This window comes from Fulmarus glacialis, unplaced genomic scaffold, assembly GCF_000690835.1.
Source record: "Fulmarus glacialis isolate BGI_N327 unplaced genomic scaffold, ASM69083v1 scaffold5149, whole genome shotgun sequence".
Taxonomy (NCBI): domain Eukaryota; kingdom Metazoa; phylum Chordata; class Aves; order Procellariiformes; family Procellariidae; genus Fulmarus; species Fulmarus glacialis.
The window spans coordinates 23959-44453 of NW_009232510.1; the positions used below are offsets into that span (position 1 = coordinate 23959).

Sequence of the window (20495 nt, forward strand, 5' to 3'; positions counted from 1 at the left end):
CTGCAGTTGGGAGAATCCTTCAGACATCTGTCAAACTTCTGTCATGGACTTGCATGTGATGCCTTCATCTGCCAAGTGCAAGTGACTTGTAGCTCATTTTGTTGTGCCTGGCATGGTGGGTGATGGTGTGTGAAGTTGAGGAGATGATGCGCTGCTCTGGGAAGAGAGTGCCACATAGTCAGGCTCAAAAATCTCCTCTCGGAAGTAGCAGCCCACCAATTCCTTAGCTGTGGTTTCACCTATGGAAAAAGAAATTACTAGTGAGGTCTGTGCTTGAAGGCTTACGTCTAGATTCATTACTTCTACCCTAGTCAATACATGTTGTGTGTTGACCCCCGGCTATGGTTCTAGCCTGCCTGTATTTCTGTGCTTGCTTTTAAGATGTGTGATTCATGAAATTCACATCTACAAACATGCCCAGCTCAGTGAGATGTCTCCTGATGAGAGAGAATTAATGAATTAACCTTCAAAGGAATGAAGCTTGCTATAAAACCAGCTGATAAGTCTGTAGATCTTAAGCTTTTTCCTTGGGGGTTGTAGTGAATCAGCTTTTGTCTTCAAGAGAAAAACCTGGCTTCTTCATCTAGCTTGATATATTTGGAAGAGATGGAAAAAGCATGACTTTCATCAGGTGTCTGTTTTAACCAAGCGAAACAAACACATGTAACAGGAAAATCCTGGGGATTCTACAAGTGCTCTGGCTGCTGAGGCTGGACGATCAACCTGAAGCTTCGTTTTAAACAGGAGCCAGCAATAATATACATTACGTTATTGTCTGCAGTCTAAACATTGTCACGGTCTCCATTTCACCCCGTGGTACTTCAGGACTAGTTTCTCTTCATCTGCTGGTCTAAGCCCTGGGGTTTGCCTGCATAATATTGCTAACTTACTTGGAGTGTACTCCAGCTATAAAAACATTGCACATGGCTTTTAACACACACAAAAATTGAATCTGCCCTGCTGGTGTTGGTGGCTATGTCATTTGTTTATCGACTAGACAAGTTTTCTCTTAATTTCCTTGTTTCCAGAGTTTTGGCTGGGAAATTGAGGTGCTTTCAGACATCGTAATAAAGATACTGTAAGAGTGTGACAGGATGAATCCTCCTGCTAAATATGGAACGCGCTGTGCTTCCAAAAATAGGAGTTAATTTTAGAGATGCATGGATTAAATACATTTTATTAGCTTCACTATTAACTTCTTTGCTTTTTAGAGGAAGTTTCTGTGCATTATTAAGTAGCGCTGCCAGAACATGCACCCAAAATATCGATAGTTTGGTAGCCATCTCTTTCTGACCAAGGATACTGGTGGTGAGCAAATGTCTCAACACGAACGGTGTCAGAGAGGTGACATGGATGGTAAAATGTCATCCCTGCACTTTCCAAGTGATCGCACTTATTGCACACAAACAGTAGGTCCTGATTAACTGTCTCTGTGCTGTATGGGTCACCATATCCCTGAGCTAAGTCCATGCATGAAGTATACATACCCACAGTCCGCTCCAGGTGAGAAGTGCAGGAAAGATTGTGCAAACTTTCTCATCACATAATTTAGGGCTGCTGTAAATCAAACTAATGCCATTCAGCTGAAGAAGTGTTTTGAGCACTGTTTTGTTCCCAAGCGCTCAACAGAAAACAAACCTTTCTCTTTCTTGTTTTTGTAATGTAGTTTTGGAAGATTGCAGGACAACTTTTAAGTGGTTTTGGATTTATATAACAAGGCCTTTATTAAGCTTTTGCTTTACATTTCATCCCAACAATTATTATGCACATTAAGTGCACACTCAATCGTACAGAATTTTAATTTATTTTCAAACTGGACAGACAAATTGCAGAGTCACATCTTCTAGTGTAAATGACTGCTATTTGGAATGTGACTTTTGCACTTTACCGGATTTTTTTTAAAATAGGAATTCTGGAATCATAGCAAAACACTGTTTAACTAGAGCAAGCTGCCATGTTTTAACATCTTTGTACCCTTTATCTTATCACTAGCATTCCTGAAATAAATGAATATTTACTTGGTATGTGATGGAATGACAATAAGGGCATTTTGCTGATTGCTCTGGCACCTTTTTGCATTCTTTGTGAATTTATCCTCACAAATTCTTTAATATACCAAATAGGTGGCAAAGAATGTGACTTTGGACTTAACTTATTGGATTGTTCTGGTAGGCTGCATTTTTCCTTAAACACATGGGGTTTTTTATCATTTAGTTTTTATGGTAAAACACCCTTTGACAAAGATGGTGTCTGTATGACAGCAGCTGACTTTAATAGATCAACCAAATAAATACTTCTCTGCTGAAGTCCCTTTAGCAGAGAAGTCACTTTTGCACAAGTAAGTAAGTTCTCTGCTAAAGTGACTCCTCTTATACAAGTAGTGATTGAACCCTGGATTTTGAAGTCTTATAGCCATTCATAAAGTTTCCTTGTTTTAACAGAATGCAGATGACAGCTCAATCAGTTGATGGAAAAATTGTTTTGCTATCTTGCACTGTTTATCCATTTTCCTATGTTTTCAACAAGTTTCTCCCAGAAAGAATGTCATGGGATTGTTTGACATTATTTAATTTTTGATCCATCATATTTGTTACTAGAAAACCATTAAAATACATTGTTTTTCTTACTTGTCTCATTTTCTTGTCTAACTGGACCGATATTATCTGCTATTTAATTGCAATCATTTTAACTACTAATTTTCATATACCTCATGGCTGCTGTGTGTGTCCTCAGAACAGAGGGGGCTGCCCTGGAGAGGTCTTTCTTTGCTCCATTGTTTCACGATGCTGCCATTGGGACAGTATGGTGGGATAACTGCATCCATCATTCTGTATTGGCCATGATACCAGATCTGCCCCTTGATGCAGAAAAAGCTGTCTTCTGCAGAAGTGTTTAATAAAAAAGTACATTATCCGTGTGGTCTGAAGAGCTGAATGAAACATTCTGGTACTTCTGAGGGTGAATGATTTGTTGCTTTCCTTATCTTAAAGTGTGTCCAATAGACAGGCTCTGTCCCTCTCTGATAGACACGCTCTGTCCCTTTACCTCTAAGTTAGAAACTCCCTACAACATATATAAAGAAACTTACACTATGGAATTGATATTACAGCTGTAATAACAAATCAGAGTTTCTACCTAGGAGAAAAAAGAAAATTGGCACATTGCCTCCTTTCACACTTGCATTCCTTTCAAGCCTGAAACAAGCGTAATATTGATGTGAATGAAAATGCTTGGGGTGATGTAGTTTCTGCCTTTTGCTAGGTTGCCGTGAGACAACTGCGGAGGTAAGACAGATTGCATGTCCAATGTGAATAAGCAGTGCTCTCCTGCAACAGTGGCTGTTGTGTTCTGGCCTACTGTAGTTGAGGAAGAGAATTACTGTCTTCTAACAAATATTTTGAATTTGTGCTGTTTTCTACGGCTGAACAGGTTGATTTTAGGTCTCATCAGTTCTAGCAAAAACTAGAGAGGAGTCAGTTTACTGTTTCATTTCCAGGATGTGAACATTAGAGCCTTGATTTTCTTTATAGTGTTTGGGTGAATGAGGCAACCAAGCCAACAACATAATGGTGATTCAGCTTGGAAGTAAAAGATTAGATGTGCTATTTGTTTTGTTTCAGTTTCCAACTGGAAGGCTATTGTTTACAAATTATTTTTCCATGGAAGCTACACTATACTAGCAGCATTCTAGACTAATTCAACTTTTTCACACAAAAAGGGCTTTGTGCACACAACGTGTCTAGTGCACTCCCTCACCTTTGTTTCCCCATGAGGCAAGATGACGACTGATGGAAATATGACATTAGAAGCTGCTGTAAAGCAGCCGGTGAAGAACATTTGCTTTCTTTGTGTGACTCAAGTGAGATTCTAGTGATGACTAAAAAGGTCAGGTAGGAGGCTTGCAGATGTAAAAGATTTGTTTTACTGAGAAAGTAAATTCTGTTGGACTGGATTTAATTAACACAGTTGAGTTGCAAAGTCTACTCCAACAGAGGTCACAGAGGATCTTCAAGGCTGCTGTTACCTCTGCTTAGAGACTCAGGGAGGCACTCAATCTCCAACCACAGTGTACTTAATCACATAAAGTTTGCATATAAATGCTCATGCTTTGTGATAGGTTAATTTTCATATTCATATCTGGGACATTTGATTTTCCAACTATCTGATTTTTTTAAGCAAAAAACTACTGGAAGAGGGGAACAAAGTTGACTTGGTATGTGATACTCAGTCTTTCTTATCTCTGTTTTCTTCCTCTAGATGAAGTGGTTCATGTCTCAGTCCCCGAGAAGCTCACCTTTGAGGAGGCTAAAGAGCTGTGTCGGAAAAGAGATGGCGTTCTTGCTTCTGTTGGGAACCTGTATGTTGCCTGGAGGAATGGCTTTGACCAGTGTGACTACGGCTGGCTGGCGGATGGCAGCGTTCGTTACCCAGCCTCGGTGGCAAGGCCCCAGTGTGGTGGAGGTTTACTTGGGGTGAGAACCCTGTATCGCTATGAGAACCAAACAGGCTTTCCTTATCCAGATAGCAAGTTTGATGCCTACTGCTATGAACGTAAGCTTTTTTTTTTAGTTATAATCTTCTGTATGCTCACCATGCTAACTCTGAAAAGTGTTTTCTTTAATACGTATTTTGTTTCAGCTCTTGAGGCGTGCATGCATTTTTAAAAAATTGTTTTATCACTATGGCTTTACAAAAAAGAGAGAAAAGCTGAACTAAAACAAATGTCTTAAAGTAACGTTGGCAGATAAAGATAAGCAAAGTTTTAAGGTAAGATTTCGGCCTGGGTAGTGTTTTTAAACAGAATGACACACCATATCCACAGACACCCTGAGACTGCGGATGCTACATATCTTGGTGCCTGAGTGCACCCTGGTATCTTTGTGTCATGTCAATGAACATAAGAACAGAAGCAATGTCCTACTTGGCCGGGTGAATGACTGTCATCTAACTTGTTATTCTGTGTCCGGTCGTATCAATAAGAGAGGCTGTTTACAGACTGCATACAAGCCTGGCCATTTTCAGGTCTCTGACATCCGGTAATTTGCGGACTGTCTCTGGATTCCAGGCATTTTGTCCCATCATACTTTTTAGGCTTCTAAAGCAGTTGTAAGTTCTCCTCTCACTCGCTCAGTGTTTCATGTGCCAGTCAGCTAGTAGTGTGGACGGTCTAAATTGCCTTTCTTACTGCTGCTTGTTTCCCTTCTGGTATTTTCAGAGGTGCAACAAGCATTTGCCACATTCACCTGGTAGACTGCACTAATCTAAACAAGATCTCCTCCACATCTGTCAGCTTTCCTTTGGCTTTGGGGTTATATGTTCCTCTGTAGCCTATTCCATCTTCAGTGCCAGCAGCCTGGCTCTGCTATTATTATGGTGCAACCTATCCTTGCATAGGTTTCCTTTGTCCCAAAAAGTTCACCAGCTTCTTGTGTGCCTGAGTTTCTCCTCCCTATATCATCTCACCTACACATCAGTTACAGATCCCTGCCTGTCTCCCAGGCATTACTGGAATCGGCAGTGCTTCATAGACCACCACCATGGAGATCCTGGTCTCATCTGCCTGGCCTCCTCCAGAACGTCCCTCCTACATTTCTCTCTGTCATTAGTGATGACTACTTACTCTTTCCATACACATGATGTGCAACATGTAAGTTTCCATGTAGCCCTTTCAAATACCACAGACCAGCTATCTGTGTCTGTTAAGAAAGGATCCCATCACCTTACTTCTATCCTTTAAGATCCCCTCCATCACGAGAGTGTTCTTTGTGCAAGAGGACACTGATACTGTTGGAAGGTGCATCACATCTAAGAGATCAGACTGCTTCTTCCCAGCTGAATATCCTGCTTCCCTGAGACTTGCAGCCTCCTCAGCAGCACAGGGAGGTTAGACTGCTCAGCAGTTTTCCTGCAGGCCTTTCTGTTCAAGGAAGTTCCTGTGGTTGCAAATAGTACAATTGACATTTAAGTGTAAAGGCTACTTGTGTTGAGTTAAAAGTTCAGAACTTGGTCTTTAACTATGAATATCTAGGTTTTTTGGACTCAGTCCTGTGACTGTAAGACAGAACTGCTTGAAATGTGCAGCCTGTACTGTCCCCATTTTTGTGGATGATGAACCAACTGCAGCTGCAGATCTTTCCAATTCAGGCATTGAAGGCTCATTTGTGAACAAACCTTACTGCATGAGAACAAATCCCAACATCTGGTGTAACATTACAGTCTCGCTGTTCTCAGATGCTCTTCTCTGAATATTTTAAAACAGGATTTTTTTTTTTTTCTTTATTGCTTGTGGGTAAGGTGTTCCAAAACTTTGCATGTGGAAGTAGTCCTAATGGACTTCAAGGGAACTGCACACAGGAATAAGGACTAGTTAAGTTCAGGAGTGTGTGCTCCAACTGCAGAGCAGACTTTTGTCATATCACTCCTTCTGTCCCTCCCCCAAAGTTTTTATGATAGGTTTTAAGTGTCATGTGTCAAATTGACTTTAATGGGGATGAAATTCACGAGTCCCTCTAAAAGCCCGATGTAGGGACTGGATTACAGGTAAAATGTCCTGTAATCTGGTCTTTAGTTAGAACAAATTCCAACTTTCTGTTTGTTTGTGTGGATTTCACGCTTTTCAAACAATGTGCCTTTTCAATGTTCTTTCCGGAAGTTTTAGTTAACAAATTCTAGTGACATACGATTTGTTCTAAAAACATCCTTGATAAGTTTGTTAAAAACAAAGTTTTTAAGTTTGATAAGTTTGTTAAAAACATCCTTGATAAGATTGTTGCCTTTTGTATAACTGCTTTTTCTGCAAACTCTTGCCCTTGATACAGGGACAATAAATATTTCATCAGTTTGCAACCCAGGAAGTAGACAGTCTATGATATCAACTCTTTTACAAGAAAAAAAAAAAAGACTAAACAGAACTAACATAATTTGGTAGACAGTGGGCTGCTCTCTAGCAATTTTAATTGCAATCAACATTACATCAGAATTAATTAAGTGCTGCTAGCTAGATGACTCAGGTTTTGCCAAATACATCTGTTTTTGTGTAGGACTGAACCATGTCCTTCAGGGTGCCTGTCTGCCACATATTTCAGAAGTTACTGAAAGCTCTCTCTCCCTCTCAGAAGGTGCTCAGGATCTCACAGGAACCAGCTGTAACTCTTCATTGCTTTTGCTAAAAGATTTATGCAAGTGGTGAGTAATGAGACTCGCTGCCTAGATCTTGGTCTTTCACATCTCAAGCAGCTGCCTGAAGCAGCGGCTGTAGAGTGAGTCACTCTCTCCTATTGGAGCCTTGGAGCCAGTCCCTTTTTGGGGGCAGAAAAAGGGAGAGAAAGAAAATAATGGTTCTACAGTATAGAGGGAGGCTTGAATTTAAGTCCCTGTTTCAAATCATCTTTTGTCTGGAAGTTTCTTCCAAAACTTCCTGTTACCTCTATTTCAAAGTTTCAGTGCGGTAGTCCATCACATAAAGTCCACTATCCCCAAGTTCTGACTGCTTTTAACTCGATATGAGGCTTTTGTGGGGTGATTCCCACCAGACAACAAAACAGTCCTCCCTAAGATCTTGACTCTTGCCACGTAACTCCAATCCAGTGCTTATAGCTCTTACTGTGCTCATTAGGTATCTCACATTACATTGTTACGTTTCCCTCCCTGCCTGAATAACCAGTCACACCAGCAAAAAACTTCTGTTGCTGACAAAGAAGAAGAAAGCGAGGTCGTTACATGCATTTACGAGATCTTAGTCAGCTAAAGGGAAAAACACAGAGTCCCTCTGTGAACAGGGCAGGATCAAGCCAGCTACCCAGGTAGCACCAGCGCCGAAGGTCTGCAGCACAGATGTTCATGCGGTGATCTCAGTTTTTTTACAGCATCCCCGTAAAGTTTCCTCTGCCTCCTGTGTGAAAGCTAGTGAAGTTCCCATTGACTCAGCTTCGAGGGTTATGGCCACATGTTGCACATTTAGTCTGAAGTGAAATGGCAATGATGAAGGACCTGCGTCTGCCACTTCTACTCTTGCCGAGTAATACTATACTCCCTGAGTAAGGCCACGAAAACAAATGCCTCCCAGCCACAGAAAGGATGAGTCCAATGCTTGAATTTACACATACTCTGAAGCAATAGAATTGTGGCAAAGCAGGCATCTGTTTTAGTCATTACAAAGAGAAATCATATATTTAAGGAAGGGGATATCTCTTTCTTCAGCCCTGCTTAGAGTCTTCACTCCTATCCTGTAATTAAAAGTCTCTTTGGTGGAAAATCTCAAAATATTAATTTTAAATTGCAGTTAAAAGAAACTCCAATCCATATTTTGAAAATCTGACTTACTTTTAAAATGGAATCATATTTATTAAAATCCATGAAAAACAGTTACCCAAGCAGTAAATTCAACTTAAAAATAATATGCACTAGTTTCAATAAAACAGCCAACCTGGACAACATTTAACAGTACAGTTAAGTTCAGGATTTTAACTTCAGTAGTGTTTCTGGTTACAAAATTATATTGTACAAAGTGTCTTGACTTTATGAAAATAGAAGTGGCCCAGACTAGTAATACATGATTTAAAATCTAAAAATCCTGTTAAAAAAATAAAAAACCCTTCTTCACTTTGATCACAAGTGTTTTTCACTCTACAGAAACCACATGGCTCTGAGTTTCTGAAACATTATCCACGTGTTTCCTTTCATCCCTCCAAGACTTTTGCCAGACTTTTTAGTTCTTCTTTTTCTCTGAGAGGTACCTAATCATGTATCTGATAGGGCTTGAAAAAGTTTCAGGTTAGACACATGAATAAGTACTTGAAGCTCCTTGGAGGCTATCATCAGAGAAAAAGTTTTCAAGTATTAACATATAGAACTTCTATCTACAATTAAAAAAAAAAAAAAAAAGTAGAACAACTGTTGCTGAACACTTACGTTTATTTGTAAAAGAATAAAATACTGTATCAGCAAAAAAAAATTTCATTTTTAATGGGTACCTATTTAATAATTAGTTCTTGCATAGAGCTAGGGTATTTATTTGATTCCATCCCTCAGCCCCCCAGTCTCACCAGGTCTAATTCACTGAAGTTTGTGGGGATCTTGCCACAGACTTCAACTGACTTTGGATGGGGCATTTTACAATATAGTATCTGTAGAATAAATTGCACTCCAGAAATGCACTAATCAAAATGCATACAGCTTTTGTCTTCCATACCTGCAACAAAACTGAACTTGATGAACTTCATACACAGAGGTGGTTGAATTTTTGAAACATAAATCTGCGTTTTGCTGTGAAACACTGATTTATTAAAGCTGAATTCTTTCATAGACCTGTATTGATTTTGGCAAATCTTTCAGCAAAACATTTTTTGCTTGACTCAAAACACGTGTTGACCGTTTTGCTCTGGATTTGACAATTTTGTTTCAGATTTGCTCTTTCATTTTGACTTTGTTTCATGCACCTTTGTTGTTTCCCTTTGGTTATGCCACTTTGGTTTGGCATTATGATTTCATTTTAGCTGGAGATTGGAAAATTCCAGTTCTGAGACAGTGTTGTAATGTATGTTCTTCACAAACGGAGTCCACGTTGTTTTGATTGTTTCAGTATAGCCCTACCAAGTGTGTATCCAAGTCAACCGCTGCTTGTGACTGAGGGCCTCTTTCTTTGATGCTTCATCCATCTGAAGCTAAAAACCAGAGTGCACTTTTATAGAAGAAATATAGGAAGCAGCAACCTTCATAGTATGTAGCAGGACAGACCTTTGTAAGGTGAAAATGGAGAATAATTGTCTCTCTGCAAACCTCTCCCCTGCCCTCCCCAAAACCTCTCCATCCTAAACCCTCTGTTTCTTGTCAGTTCAAGTAAGAGTGTTTTGCTAAGACGGGATTGTTTGGTAATGCAAGACAACTTGCAAGCGGTGTTCTTCTATGGAGGTCTTCAGAGCAGGGACAGAGAAAAACAGTCCCTTCTTTGGGAGGTCCTACAGCATGAGCCACCATGATTGCTGGCTAAGGCTCAGAAACATCAGCTGTGCTCCACTTGTCCGGCAGCAGAAAGGATAAGATTTTTAGGCATAGCTCAAAAGCTGGCAGAAGAAATACTGTCTTCCCTTTTGCTGGATGTGACTTAGTTTGGAAAACTTCGAATAACTAGGCAGTTCTGTCCTTCTCCACAGCAACCGTTGGTAGCTACATGTCCCAGCTATTTCCTGCATGAGGGAATTATTTCCAGCCTGATGTCAGGGACTGTATTACAGGAGATCTGTGGATTTTTGATCAGTTTGGGAAAGACCACAGAATACTGAAGACATCGGGCGTGGTGACACCCGGGGAACAAAATTGTCAACCTGAAGAAAATGAAACGCAATAGAGTGCTGAACATAATAAAGCCAGTGTCCTCCACCATTTCACAGTCCAGTATCAGGATAGGTAAAATGCCTTTGAGCAGGCAAGCACCTCAAGGACATGGCACTGACCACAGTGTATACAAGGCTCTTGGCTCTGCTCATGCTTCCTTTCCCCTCTGTGAAGGTGAAGTTATGCGAGGGGCTTAAGCTGCTTTAGTGAGGCAGCTACCACCAGATAACAATTCTCTGGCTTTTATTATTTTGCTAAGAAGGTAGATCTCTGTTCTTCTCTCAGATATGCAGTTTAGCAAGACCTACATAGCTGCAGAGATCTCCAGTAATATCTTGGACCAGGTGTAGGAGGAATAAATCCCTGAAGCTCTCTGCTGGGTTTATAGCAACAGGCAAACATCAGAGGGGCTGTGCACACTAACAGCTCACAGCATGTTTCTTACCCCACTCTCCTTCTGTTGCATGTTGGAGAAATTTTGAGAAGTCAGACCATGCTGAAAATGGCAAGAAGATTTCAATCCACTTCAGACAATCCTGTGCCATAGACCTCACTAGTACCTCACCCTGAGAAGGAGGAGGAGGAGGTGGTGCTTGGGTGCAGCTTAACCTTTTAAATGCTGCGTAAAGTATGAACAGAGAGAACCTGATTGATCAATCTAGCTGATGTATGTGGAGCAACTGTTTGGAGCCTCAGGAGGTGGAGCTTCAGGAGGAGATGCTTTTTTTGCCAGAGGAAGTGAACTTGCATTTATCCGAGTCATTAAAAACTGGGTTCCTTAAGAGTAGTTCCTAAGTGCAAACATTGTGGACAGAAGGAAAGAGGAAAGAAAAGAGGACACAGTTGAAGGCATTTTCCTTTAATTCTCTCAGATCACTGAACGGGTCAGATAACAAGGATGGGATTAGGAGCAACAAGGTGAAGAAGTAAAAGATCCATCCCTTTAAGTGTTCAAGTACAGGAAAGATAAATTGGTTTTGCTCTTTATCACTTTTGCTCACTGCTGTGGGAACTGGCTACCGCTCATGGGACATATGGGTAATTTGTTTCCTTTCACACTAGCTGGGGAGAGCAAAGGAGCAAGATTTTTGCTGTTGGTTCCTGACCTGAGTGACAATCTTGGCTTTCTTTGTTCTTCAGTTGGTTTTTGTGGTTAGGAAGCAAAGATTTTTGCTTTTATTTGGTGCTGGGATACAGATTTCATTAGGAAGAGCTGACTAAAGAGGCTTGCTGATTTTTTGTCCTCTTTGGCATTTTTATTATAAATAATGTGGAAGGAAAAATGCTTTTTGCTATTGTTCTTTTGTGGATAGATTGACAGGATATAATTTGTTCACAGAACTACACTTGCATGTGGGGAAACCAGGAGATAACATATCCTTCCCTCTTTAACCGTCTGACTTCAGAAGTTATGAAATAACAAGTGGTTTTGCTTAAGAGTATTTGTGTTCACGGAGCTAATAGAGCTGCTGTCTCTGCTGTTCTGTTAGCTGGAAGAAAAGAACCTTGGGCAACGTGTGAAGAGGATGCATGACCTTTTGTTATGTTTTTAAGTTTTGCCTTTTCCTTACAAATAAGATAGACCAATAGCTTTTAAATTTTTTCTTTTTTAAGAATCACATTCATTTTCTCTGATATTGCACATATTTTGTGAGTGGGAATGGATACTGCGTTTAGATTTTTAAATTATTTTTCTCATTGCATTTGGCTTGTGTTTTGATGTCAAAACACAGTGTAGGTAAGTGGGAGTATGCACCTGAAGTTATAGAGGAACTCTTATAGCTTGAATATCATATTTTGAATCCTCCTTATGCTACCACATGTCTCATAAGTAATGAGCAAAACTCCACATCCCCTGTCCACCTTTCTGCTTCCTGAAATAAGGGAATGAGCAGGTACTGAGTCAGTGTAATAATGAGAGGTTTCTGGCTCAGTCTGTAACCCAGAGCACCAATTTTTGTTTTTTTGATCTGTTCTTATTCTTAGACTTGTCCAGTTTGGGAGGTTCTGCCAGTAATTTAAACTCCAGCTGGCATAACTCTTGGAGTCAGGGGAACATTCAAGACTGTCCTCTCTGCCAGGGTTGGTAGCAGGGAAGGGAGAGACAGAACAAACTTAACAAAGCAGCAAACAGAAATTAACATACAAAAATATGTAAAAATTAAGGAAAGCAACCTCTCTGCATAGACATCATGCTCTAAATGGGCTGGAAGATGTCAAACCGTTAACTTTGACTGTCTCAACATTACTGATATTTTGGAATAATTTATTTTGGCTGTATTCACAGCAAGAATTCACTATTTCCAGGTTTTGTTCTGACTTAAAACAGTTCTTTGTTGTTTTGGCTTTTGGCAATGACTCAAAACAATTTCTTTTTCTATCTGTAGGGTCTATGTTCTTCCAGGTTGTTAAGTACATACTTAACTGTAAACACAAAACAATATTTCTGAGTGCAGAGAAACTGCTCAAGTGGTTTAAGTTAGACACATGGTTAAAAATTTTATGGAACTCATTATGCTGAAAATGCATATATATAGATTGTAATGTATATAATATATATAATCTTTAAAATAAGCATTTTCTCCTCCAGAAAGTACACCCAGATATCCTGAAAGTAGTATTAAACAGCACTGACCATACTAAAATCCTTATTTGGTAATTGCAAAGTTAAACCATGTCTAAAGTTGTGTAGGGTGATTTCCTTGATATTAAGTTTTAATATTGCTACATTGTTTTGAATCCTTATTTAAACAATGATGGGAGAGAAGAGGAAGGAAATGATGTACAGTGAAAGCATAAAATAAAGAGAGAGTGAAAAAATACAGCATCTTTGGAAAGTCGTATACTCCATCCAAAATCAACTTCATGCAGGTTGTTCAATATAAAAGGAGTCGATTAAAAAATTACAAGATACTCTTTGATATGAGCAGCTGTTGGTGAGATAATTTGCTTTCTTGCTGCTAATATATTCGTGAATTTTATTAGGAAAATCTGCCTTATGTCTTGAATCAGAAGAAGGACAAGGGAGATAGCATATTGCATGCATGATGCAAGGAGTACAGTAATGCAAAACATCTGGGTGGAGAGGACGACAGTTCAAACTGATCTTCAGTCTATTAAAAAAGCAACCTTCTCTTTGTTTTTTTCTTTTCCCTCAGAAAAAAAAATAGCATTGATAGATTTCTCCTTGAAGAAGCATCTTTTTTCGATCCACTCAAATAAGTTTGCTAACCTGAATGATCTGTATGAAAAATCTTATATATCATATTTATGAGAAAGCAGTTTTAGAGGCCCTGTAGCTGATTTTAACCAGAACTACTCTTTGCACACTGGTAACCCCATGTCAGTTTCCACAGGAGAAAATTTGGCTGTTTATTGATAAACTCTTAAGAAAAATGTGCTTTTCTTACACCAGTGTATGAATTTAATATTTATTGATTCAGTTATTAATATAAGTGAATCAAATACACTTGGTGTTTTTTCAGTTTTACTTCATAAATGTGTACCTATTTTATCAAGTAATTAGCAGACAATGAATCATGAACAACAAATAACTTCATCTCAGGCATAAATATGTGAACTTTTGGGACTTCCAAACATTTCTTGGAAATTGGGAAGCTACATAAATTGTTGTGATTAGGTTTTCCCAGCAGTGATGAAATAAAGTTACCTTTTTTTTCCATGGTTTTAAAAATCTATTCTCATGCCCTCATTTTTGTCTAGCTTTGTTAGAGAGTATTACGTTTTCATATTCTTTCAAACAGTGATCTTGATAGTCACTTAAAATATAGTAATTGTGGTCTGAATGAGTACTTGATGTTGGCTGCAAAACAAATTCAATCTGCATTAAGGAAACTCATCCTAGTTAGAAGGGAGAATATGAGACTATGCTGTCTCCTTTCCATTTTGCCATAAAAAAAAAGCTGTTAAGGCAAATCAGTGGATTCTTTGGTATAAATTTAACAATTACCAACTACCACTCAGGAGGACAGTGCTAACTTACTTGTGTGCACTTTTCACTCCCTAGTTGTGAAGTAAAACTCTGTAGTTTAAACCATCCTCTTGCAAGCAGAGGGGGAAAAAATTGTAAGAATTTATTGATTCTTGATTGTATGAACATCACCTCACACTTGAATCACATTGAAAAGAGCAATAAACATCTACTTTAGGTTGTAGAACCCCAAAATGCAAAAATCACTTGTTTTAAGACTGTGCTTTGCTTAGTGGGATTTCAAGAACTTTACTCCTTCTTGCTCAATTGAATGTTTTAACCTACAAAAAAAGAGCATATAAGTAGCTAAGTCTTCTTTGTAAAACTAAAAAAAGATTTTACATATGGTAAGGAAAAGAACCCATTCCTCTTTCTGCTGGCAAACACCACCACTTCTAAACATAGCGACATCATATTTTCTTACCCTCACAATTTCCTTTTCACTTTCACTTCTCATTCAAGAAAGCTGAAATATAAGCTCTTTTTCCTCATTTCCCTATTCTGTAAATCTATCCGTTCTTCTAGAAATCCTGAGCAGACATCATCTGGCAAGCCTATCTACTTTAGGGTAAATCAAATATCTCTCTTGCAAAGGTGACATTTTCAAAGCTTGGTGTGTGAATCTAAACAAATATTTGTGTGACCCTAACTTACACATGCGGAATTCATATCTACAAATACCAAAGGGGTATCTAATTAGACATGGGTGTGTGAAAAGAACTGATTTGTGCATACATACTGCGTATGCTTGAGTATAAACTGTCATTGCACAAATATGTGTCTAAGTTGAGTCTTTCTAATTTTTTCATTTATTTTCTTCCTCTTCTTTGCTCATACTATTAGCTCTTGCAAGTCCCAAGTCAGTCAGAGGCTGCACCATCATCTAGAACATATTCATCCCCATATGCCAGGCAGTAAAAATGCAATCTCAGAACTCTCTTTTTCCCTTGATAACTGGTATTCATACCTTATACTGAGTAAAGTTTCCTGATCTCTCTTATTAACTCACAGCTAAAATAATGAGCCTTTGGCGTCAATATTTTCTTGTAAAATACTGTAACTGGTTTGATTTCTGCATCTTAGGGGAATAGACTTCTTTGCTTTATTAGAATTAGAGCAGTATTTTCTTTTGCAAGAAGCTATATGTGTAGTTGTGTCTGTCTGTAAGCAGTTAGTCCTCATATACGCAGCCTGTTTAATGCATTCTTGATATGCTTAATGTGATTTAAAGGACCATGTTTTGCTCTTAACTTTTGACTCTCAGTCACTTAGCAATTAACAGCACTGATTTAAGACATTCACATCTTCCACCTGTCTGCTCCCATTGCCCTTCTGAAGATTACTGACCTGGAGGACTTGGCAGAAGGGGAGATGTTTCCACCCTGGGCTTTTCCCAAGTAAATCCCATTTTCTTAGCACAAACTCACCTATTTCGGGAGTTTAAAATCTGATACCAGACTATGCAGGTTGTCGGCACATATTTCCTCCTCAGATAGGAAGGAAATCTGTGGCAGAAGGAGTGGACAAAGGATAAGGCAGCAAGATTCTTTAAAACATCACAGTATTGTTCACTGGAAAGACCTTTCTTTGTGTCTCTTGTGAACCTAGGATAGCTACCCCCTTACTCTTCCCATCATTCAGAGGATTCAACACTCTGCCTTTTCATGTTCAACACTCCCATAGAAGCACTTTAGTGTGGAAGGAGTTTCAGATGTGTATCTTTGAAGTGTTTTCCAAAGATCAACATCATTATAGTATTAAGTTTATGATCTTATGGTTTACTGTTCTCACCTTTCCCCATAATAAATTTCTCTCAGTATAATTTAAATGCAGTGCAGCAGCTCTTGCGGCATTGTAAAACAGTACTTTCCGATGGCATGTTTGTTCCTGTTGCTTAAGCATGCTCTCACTCCTGTGAGCGTTCCTTTTCGCAATTTGTAATTATGCACTGAAAATAAACTAAAGTGGTATTTCACTCCCTTTATATATTTGAGTTGTATGCTGCAGTAAGCTTTAAAGAAAACCCATAGGTTTTTATTCATGACATCATGAAATAAACTTTTACATTCCCTGATTGGTATTTAGCTGTTTGATGGGTATTTGTATAATATGAGGATTTCTAGGGGTAATTATATAAACACTGTATATGAAGAATAGTGCTACTCATCTAATTTCATCTGACTTTAAGTTAGAAGTTCTACAGCTTTATAATGTGTTATTTTATGTCATTCAAAGCTCTGTGGTATGTTAAAAAACTATCTTAAGCCTTTGACCTTTATACTTATTTCTCAGTGTAGCATTTAGTTTTTGTTAGGAACATTAAAACCGAATTAAAGTAACATTTGTTAGTGTTCTGACTGAATGATTTCTTAACTTTTTTTTTTTCTTTTTTAAGGTAAAAAAATCATATCAGAGCCTACAACTGTTAAGCTGATTACATCTCTGAAAACTGACAGTGTGAAATCGTCCTCTGCTAAAGTTACTCTTAAACCTCCTGTTTTTGAGACTTCGATTACTGAAGTGGCTCTCACCAAAACAGAGGTCCCTGCTTTGGAGGAAACAACCCTAGAGACTGAAGAAGACATAGAAATGACTACTGATGTGGCTGAGGAAAAAAGGGAAATGGAGGTGCTTCTAGAGAACATTAAGTTAACCACCCTTCTACCTCAGACTGTCACAGATGGCGAAATAAGCACTTACGATACACTGGGAAGGACTGAATATGATGTTTCACCTAGGTTAACAGAGAGCACATCTGCAGCTTTGGAACTGGAGCACACTTACTCTGAAGCAGAATTGCCGGAGGAACAAGGTAGGTCTGAAAGCATTGAGGACGCTTTCTTGACCTCTATAATTTTTCAGGATAGCACAGCTGTAGCTAAGAGTTCCACTGGTTCATGGGAAGATACTGAAACAGGAGATACACAAAAACATGATGCTGATAATCAGACTGAACAAATAGAAGTGGGTCCTATGATGACAGCTACAGATAGCTTGTTACCAACTCCTCAGAAAGAGTTTCCCAGGACAGGGACTTCAGTTTCGCTAACAAAAGAGAATATGTATCTTGGTGCCCACGCAACAAAAGAACCCACAAAAAAGTCAATGGAGGCAAAATCTGACAAGAAACTTACAACTGTTGTAATCCCTAAAGCTTTGTTCACTGATCAGTATGATCTTACTACAGAGGGGGAGGGCAGAGAGAGCATGTACACCGTTATGCCTGATAGAGTTTCTGGCATGGCTACTGGTAGCGTCCCAGAATCAGATGTACCTGCTGCACCAGAGACACTCATAGACGAGCATGCAGTAACCACTGGACAATTTTCTACAGCAGATGAGTCAACTCCATTTGTTAAATTTAGTTCTGCGACGGTGTTTGATAATGAGGCGTCAGCTGAAGGAAGCAGAGAGGACCTGAAAGATGTGCAGCCTACCATGTCATCTGGAATACCTGTATCCTTTTCTGTATCAACTGTTAGTCAAACAGGATCTGAGGCCATCGCTCCCTCAGGAAGTACTGTTTCCTCGCAAAACTTTGGAGAAGGCAGCACATCTGTTATCCACTCAACTCAGCAAGTGGAAGGATCAGCAATTTTAGAGGAGCGGGAAAAAACAAAGGAGCCAGAAGTTAGAACAATGGATGTTGAGATCCCTCATGCCACAACTGTCATTCCTACTGGTGTTACAGCAGAATCTGAGGGACGTTCTGCAAGTGAGAAGTTCACACAGTCTCCTCCAGCTTCCGGCATGTGGCTGCCAACAGGCAGAGATCAGGAGTATATGACAGAAGAGTCATCACATACTAAGAGAATACATGAGTTAGATACAGAAGATGGTATCTCTGGAATGGAGCCTACATCATCTCCAGGGCAAATTACAGAATATACAAAGCATCCAGGATCTCTGATTTCAGCAGTTACAGATGAAACTCAGACAAGCATGGAGCCAGTGGAAACGAAAAGTGGTGAAGAAGCTGTTTCAGCTGATTTTGATCAGAGTAAAGATACTACAGGTGTCTCCCACACAAGCAGTTCTTTGGATTTGGAAATGATCACAGTATCCAAAATGTCACTGAATGAAAGTAGTGCAACAATAAAGTCTTTTAGCTCCTCAAGTGTTACTGTATTACCAACTGCTATGCCCACAGTCATGGAGGTAACTGAACATGAAGGAGATGAAACATCGGGGTATGTTTTGAAAACGTCCATTCCTACCCCAGAAGTTGAACAAAGAGAGGCTACTGAGACATTAGCAGTGATGCCTGCTGAAGAAGTCTCTACTGAAATGGAGGTCTCAAAACACACAGTGACAGAGGAAGGCCAGACAAGCAGTGCGACATCAGCTGAGGAGTCGTCAGTGGCAACACCTCAAGACAGAAAAGGAACACCATCAGCTGGCTTTGGAGGGACAGAGGAATCTATTATATTTACAGATGTAACAAGGGTAGATACTACAGTTCCACAGGAAGAACATGATGCTTCCCTAGTTCCAATTACTGTAGAGAGTGAGGTCACTAGAGATATGCCAGTTACTGATCAGACTCCTTTTGATGGTATCTTTCATACAGAAGCAACAGAAACAACTGCAAAAGATAGTGAGGTGTTCCCAGAGGAACACTCCATGAAAGATCAGGATAAGGAACCAGATACTGCCACAGAGTCTACCTTGTCTGTGACATCTGTCCAAATACATGAACAAAAGACGGCACCAGGATCTGAATCATCTCAAATAACTATTCAGGAAAAACAGGATGAGACAGGTTCAGCTTATGATGAGACATACCCAGCAACAGAAGTATCAGTGCCTGCAGTGAAGCTCACAGATTATGGAAGAGTTCTGGGACCTGATGAAACTAGCACCAGGACCTTGCATCTCACAATGACTCTGAAAGCTGAAACTGCTACTGATCAAGAAGAGAAGGTCACTGAAGTGATGCCTATAACAGTGGGTACCCAAGCAAAAACATACGAAAGCAGAGGAACCCCCACCAGGGAAGAAGACAGTGATGTAGTGAGCTGGGAATCTGTGTTGCCCCCCCATACGATGCCAACAAGTCGTTCTACTGTGGAAAGCATTACTCATCTGACTTTGGGAGCTTCTCCAAGCCAAACTGTGGAAGGTTCAGGAGTATCAGAAGAACCTGAAGAAATGAAAACAGCTATATTTTCAGCTAATGCAACAGATAAGGCAACAATTCTCAGTGATGTAACAACACCTTCCATTAGTGCTGTAGACAAAGTTCAGCCTACATCAGCATCCAAACCTTTTGTTACTCAAAAGTCACCACTTATCATTCCTGAGGAAGAAGAGGAGGTAACAAGCAATGACATCATCATAATTGATGAATCTATTTCTCCCAGTAAAGCCACTGCTGATGACGATCTGACAGGAAAGATGTTAGAACCAGAAATCGATAAGGAATATTTCACAGCTTCAACTGCTACTGCAGTTGCACGACCTACTGCACCACCCACAGTGAAGGAGGCCACAGAGGCTTTACAACCTCAAGAGGTGTCTCCTTCTACTTCACACCCTGATAGTGGAAATGACATAAGATTGTATGTTATTCAAATCACAGGCAATGATACAGGTAAGATTTTGCCTTTTAGACCAGCAGTCCATCAGAATGGACAGTTTATCATAACAAACTGGTGTACTTTAGAAAATACTGGAGATGTTTCTTGGATCACTGAAGGATGCAAAGTACAAGTTTTATCTAGACAGCAACTGACTAAATATTGGTAGGTCTATTTTTCTATCCATTAAAAAACCCTCATAAATGTGTTATATATATGGTTTGGGGTAAGATTAATTTCTATGTAAGAATGAATATGAAACTGTTGTATTTCCTCTTAAAAGTCATGATGGCTTTAGTCCACTTTTCTTATTTAATGTTGTCAAGTCACTGATTCAGCTATCTGTGAAACAAGCATTTTAATTTCACAGCTTCCATTCCATGCATTACTAGTCCTAAACGAAGCACTAGATTATTTTAACATTCCATTAGTCTGTAGCAATTAACAACGCCATGTACAGTGTAGTCAGCTAAAAAAGGTTAAGGTACTCTACTGTGTCCACAAGTGGACCTCCTGTGATTTGGGGGAAGGGGTTTTGCACATTTTTGCATCATATCATAATATTTTTTAATCTGTTTATAGGATCTGTGCTG

At 39.4% G+C, this 20495-nt stretch overlaps 1 protein-coding gene across 1 annotated transcript in view; it reads left to right on the forward strand.

The window, feature by feature from the left end:
* The window catches only part of LOC104081981 (versican core protein-like), a gene marked incomplete at its 5' end in the record, with an annotated part of 97125 nt that overhangs the window by 20320 nt on the left and 56310 nt on the right, over positions 1–20495 (forward strand). Inside the window, 2 exon segments of the mRNA XM_009584917.1 lie at positions 4258–4551; positions 16719–19916. Of these exon segments, the coding sequence (XP_009583212.1) occupies positions 4258–4551; positions 16719–19916 (3492 nt within the window).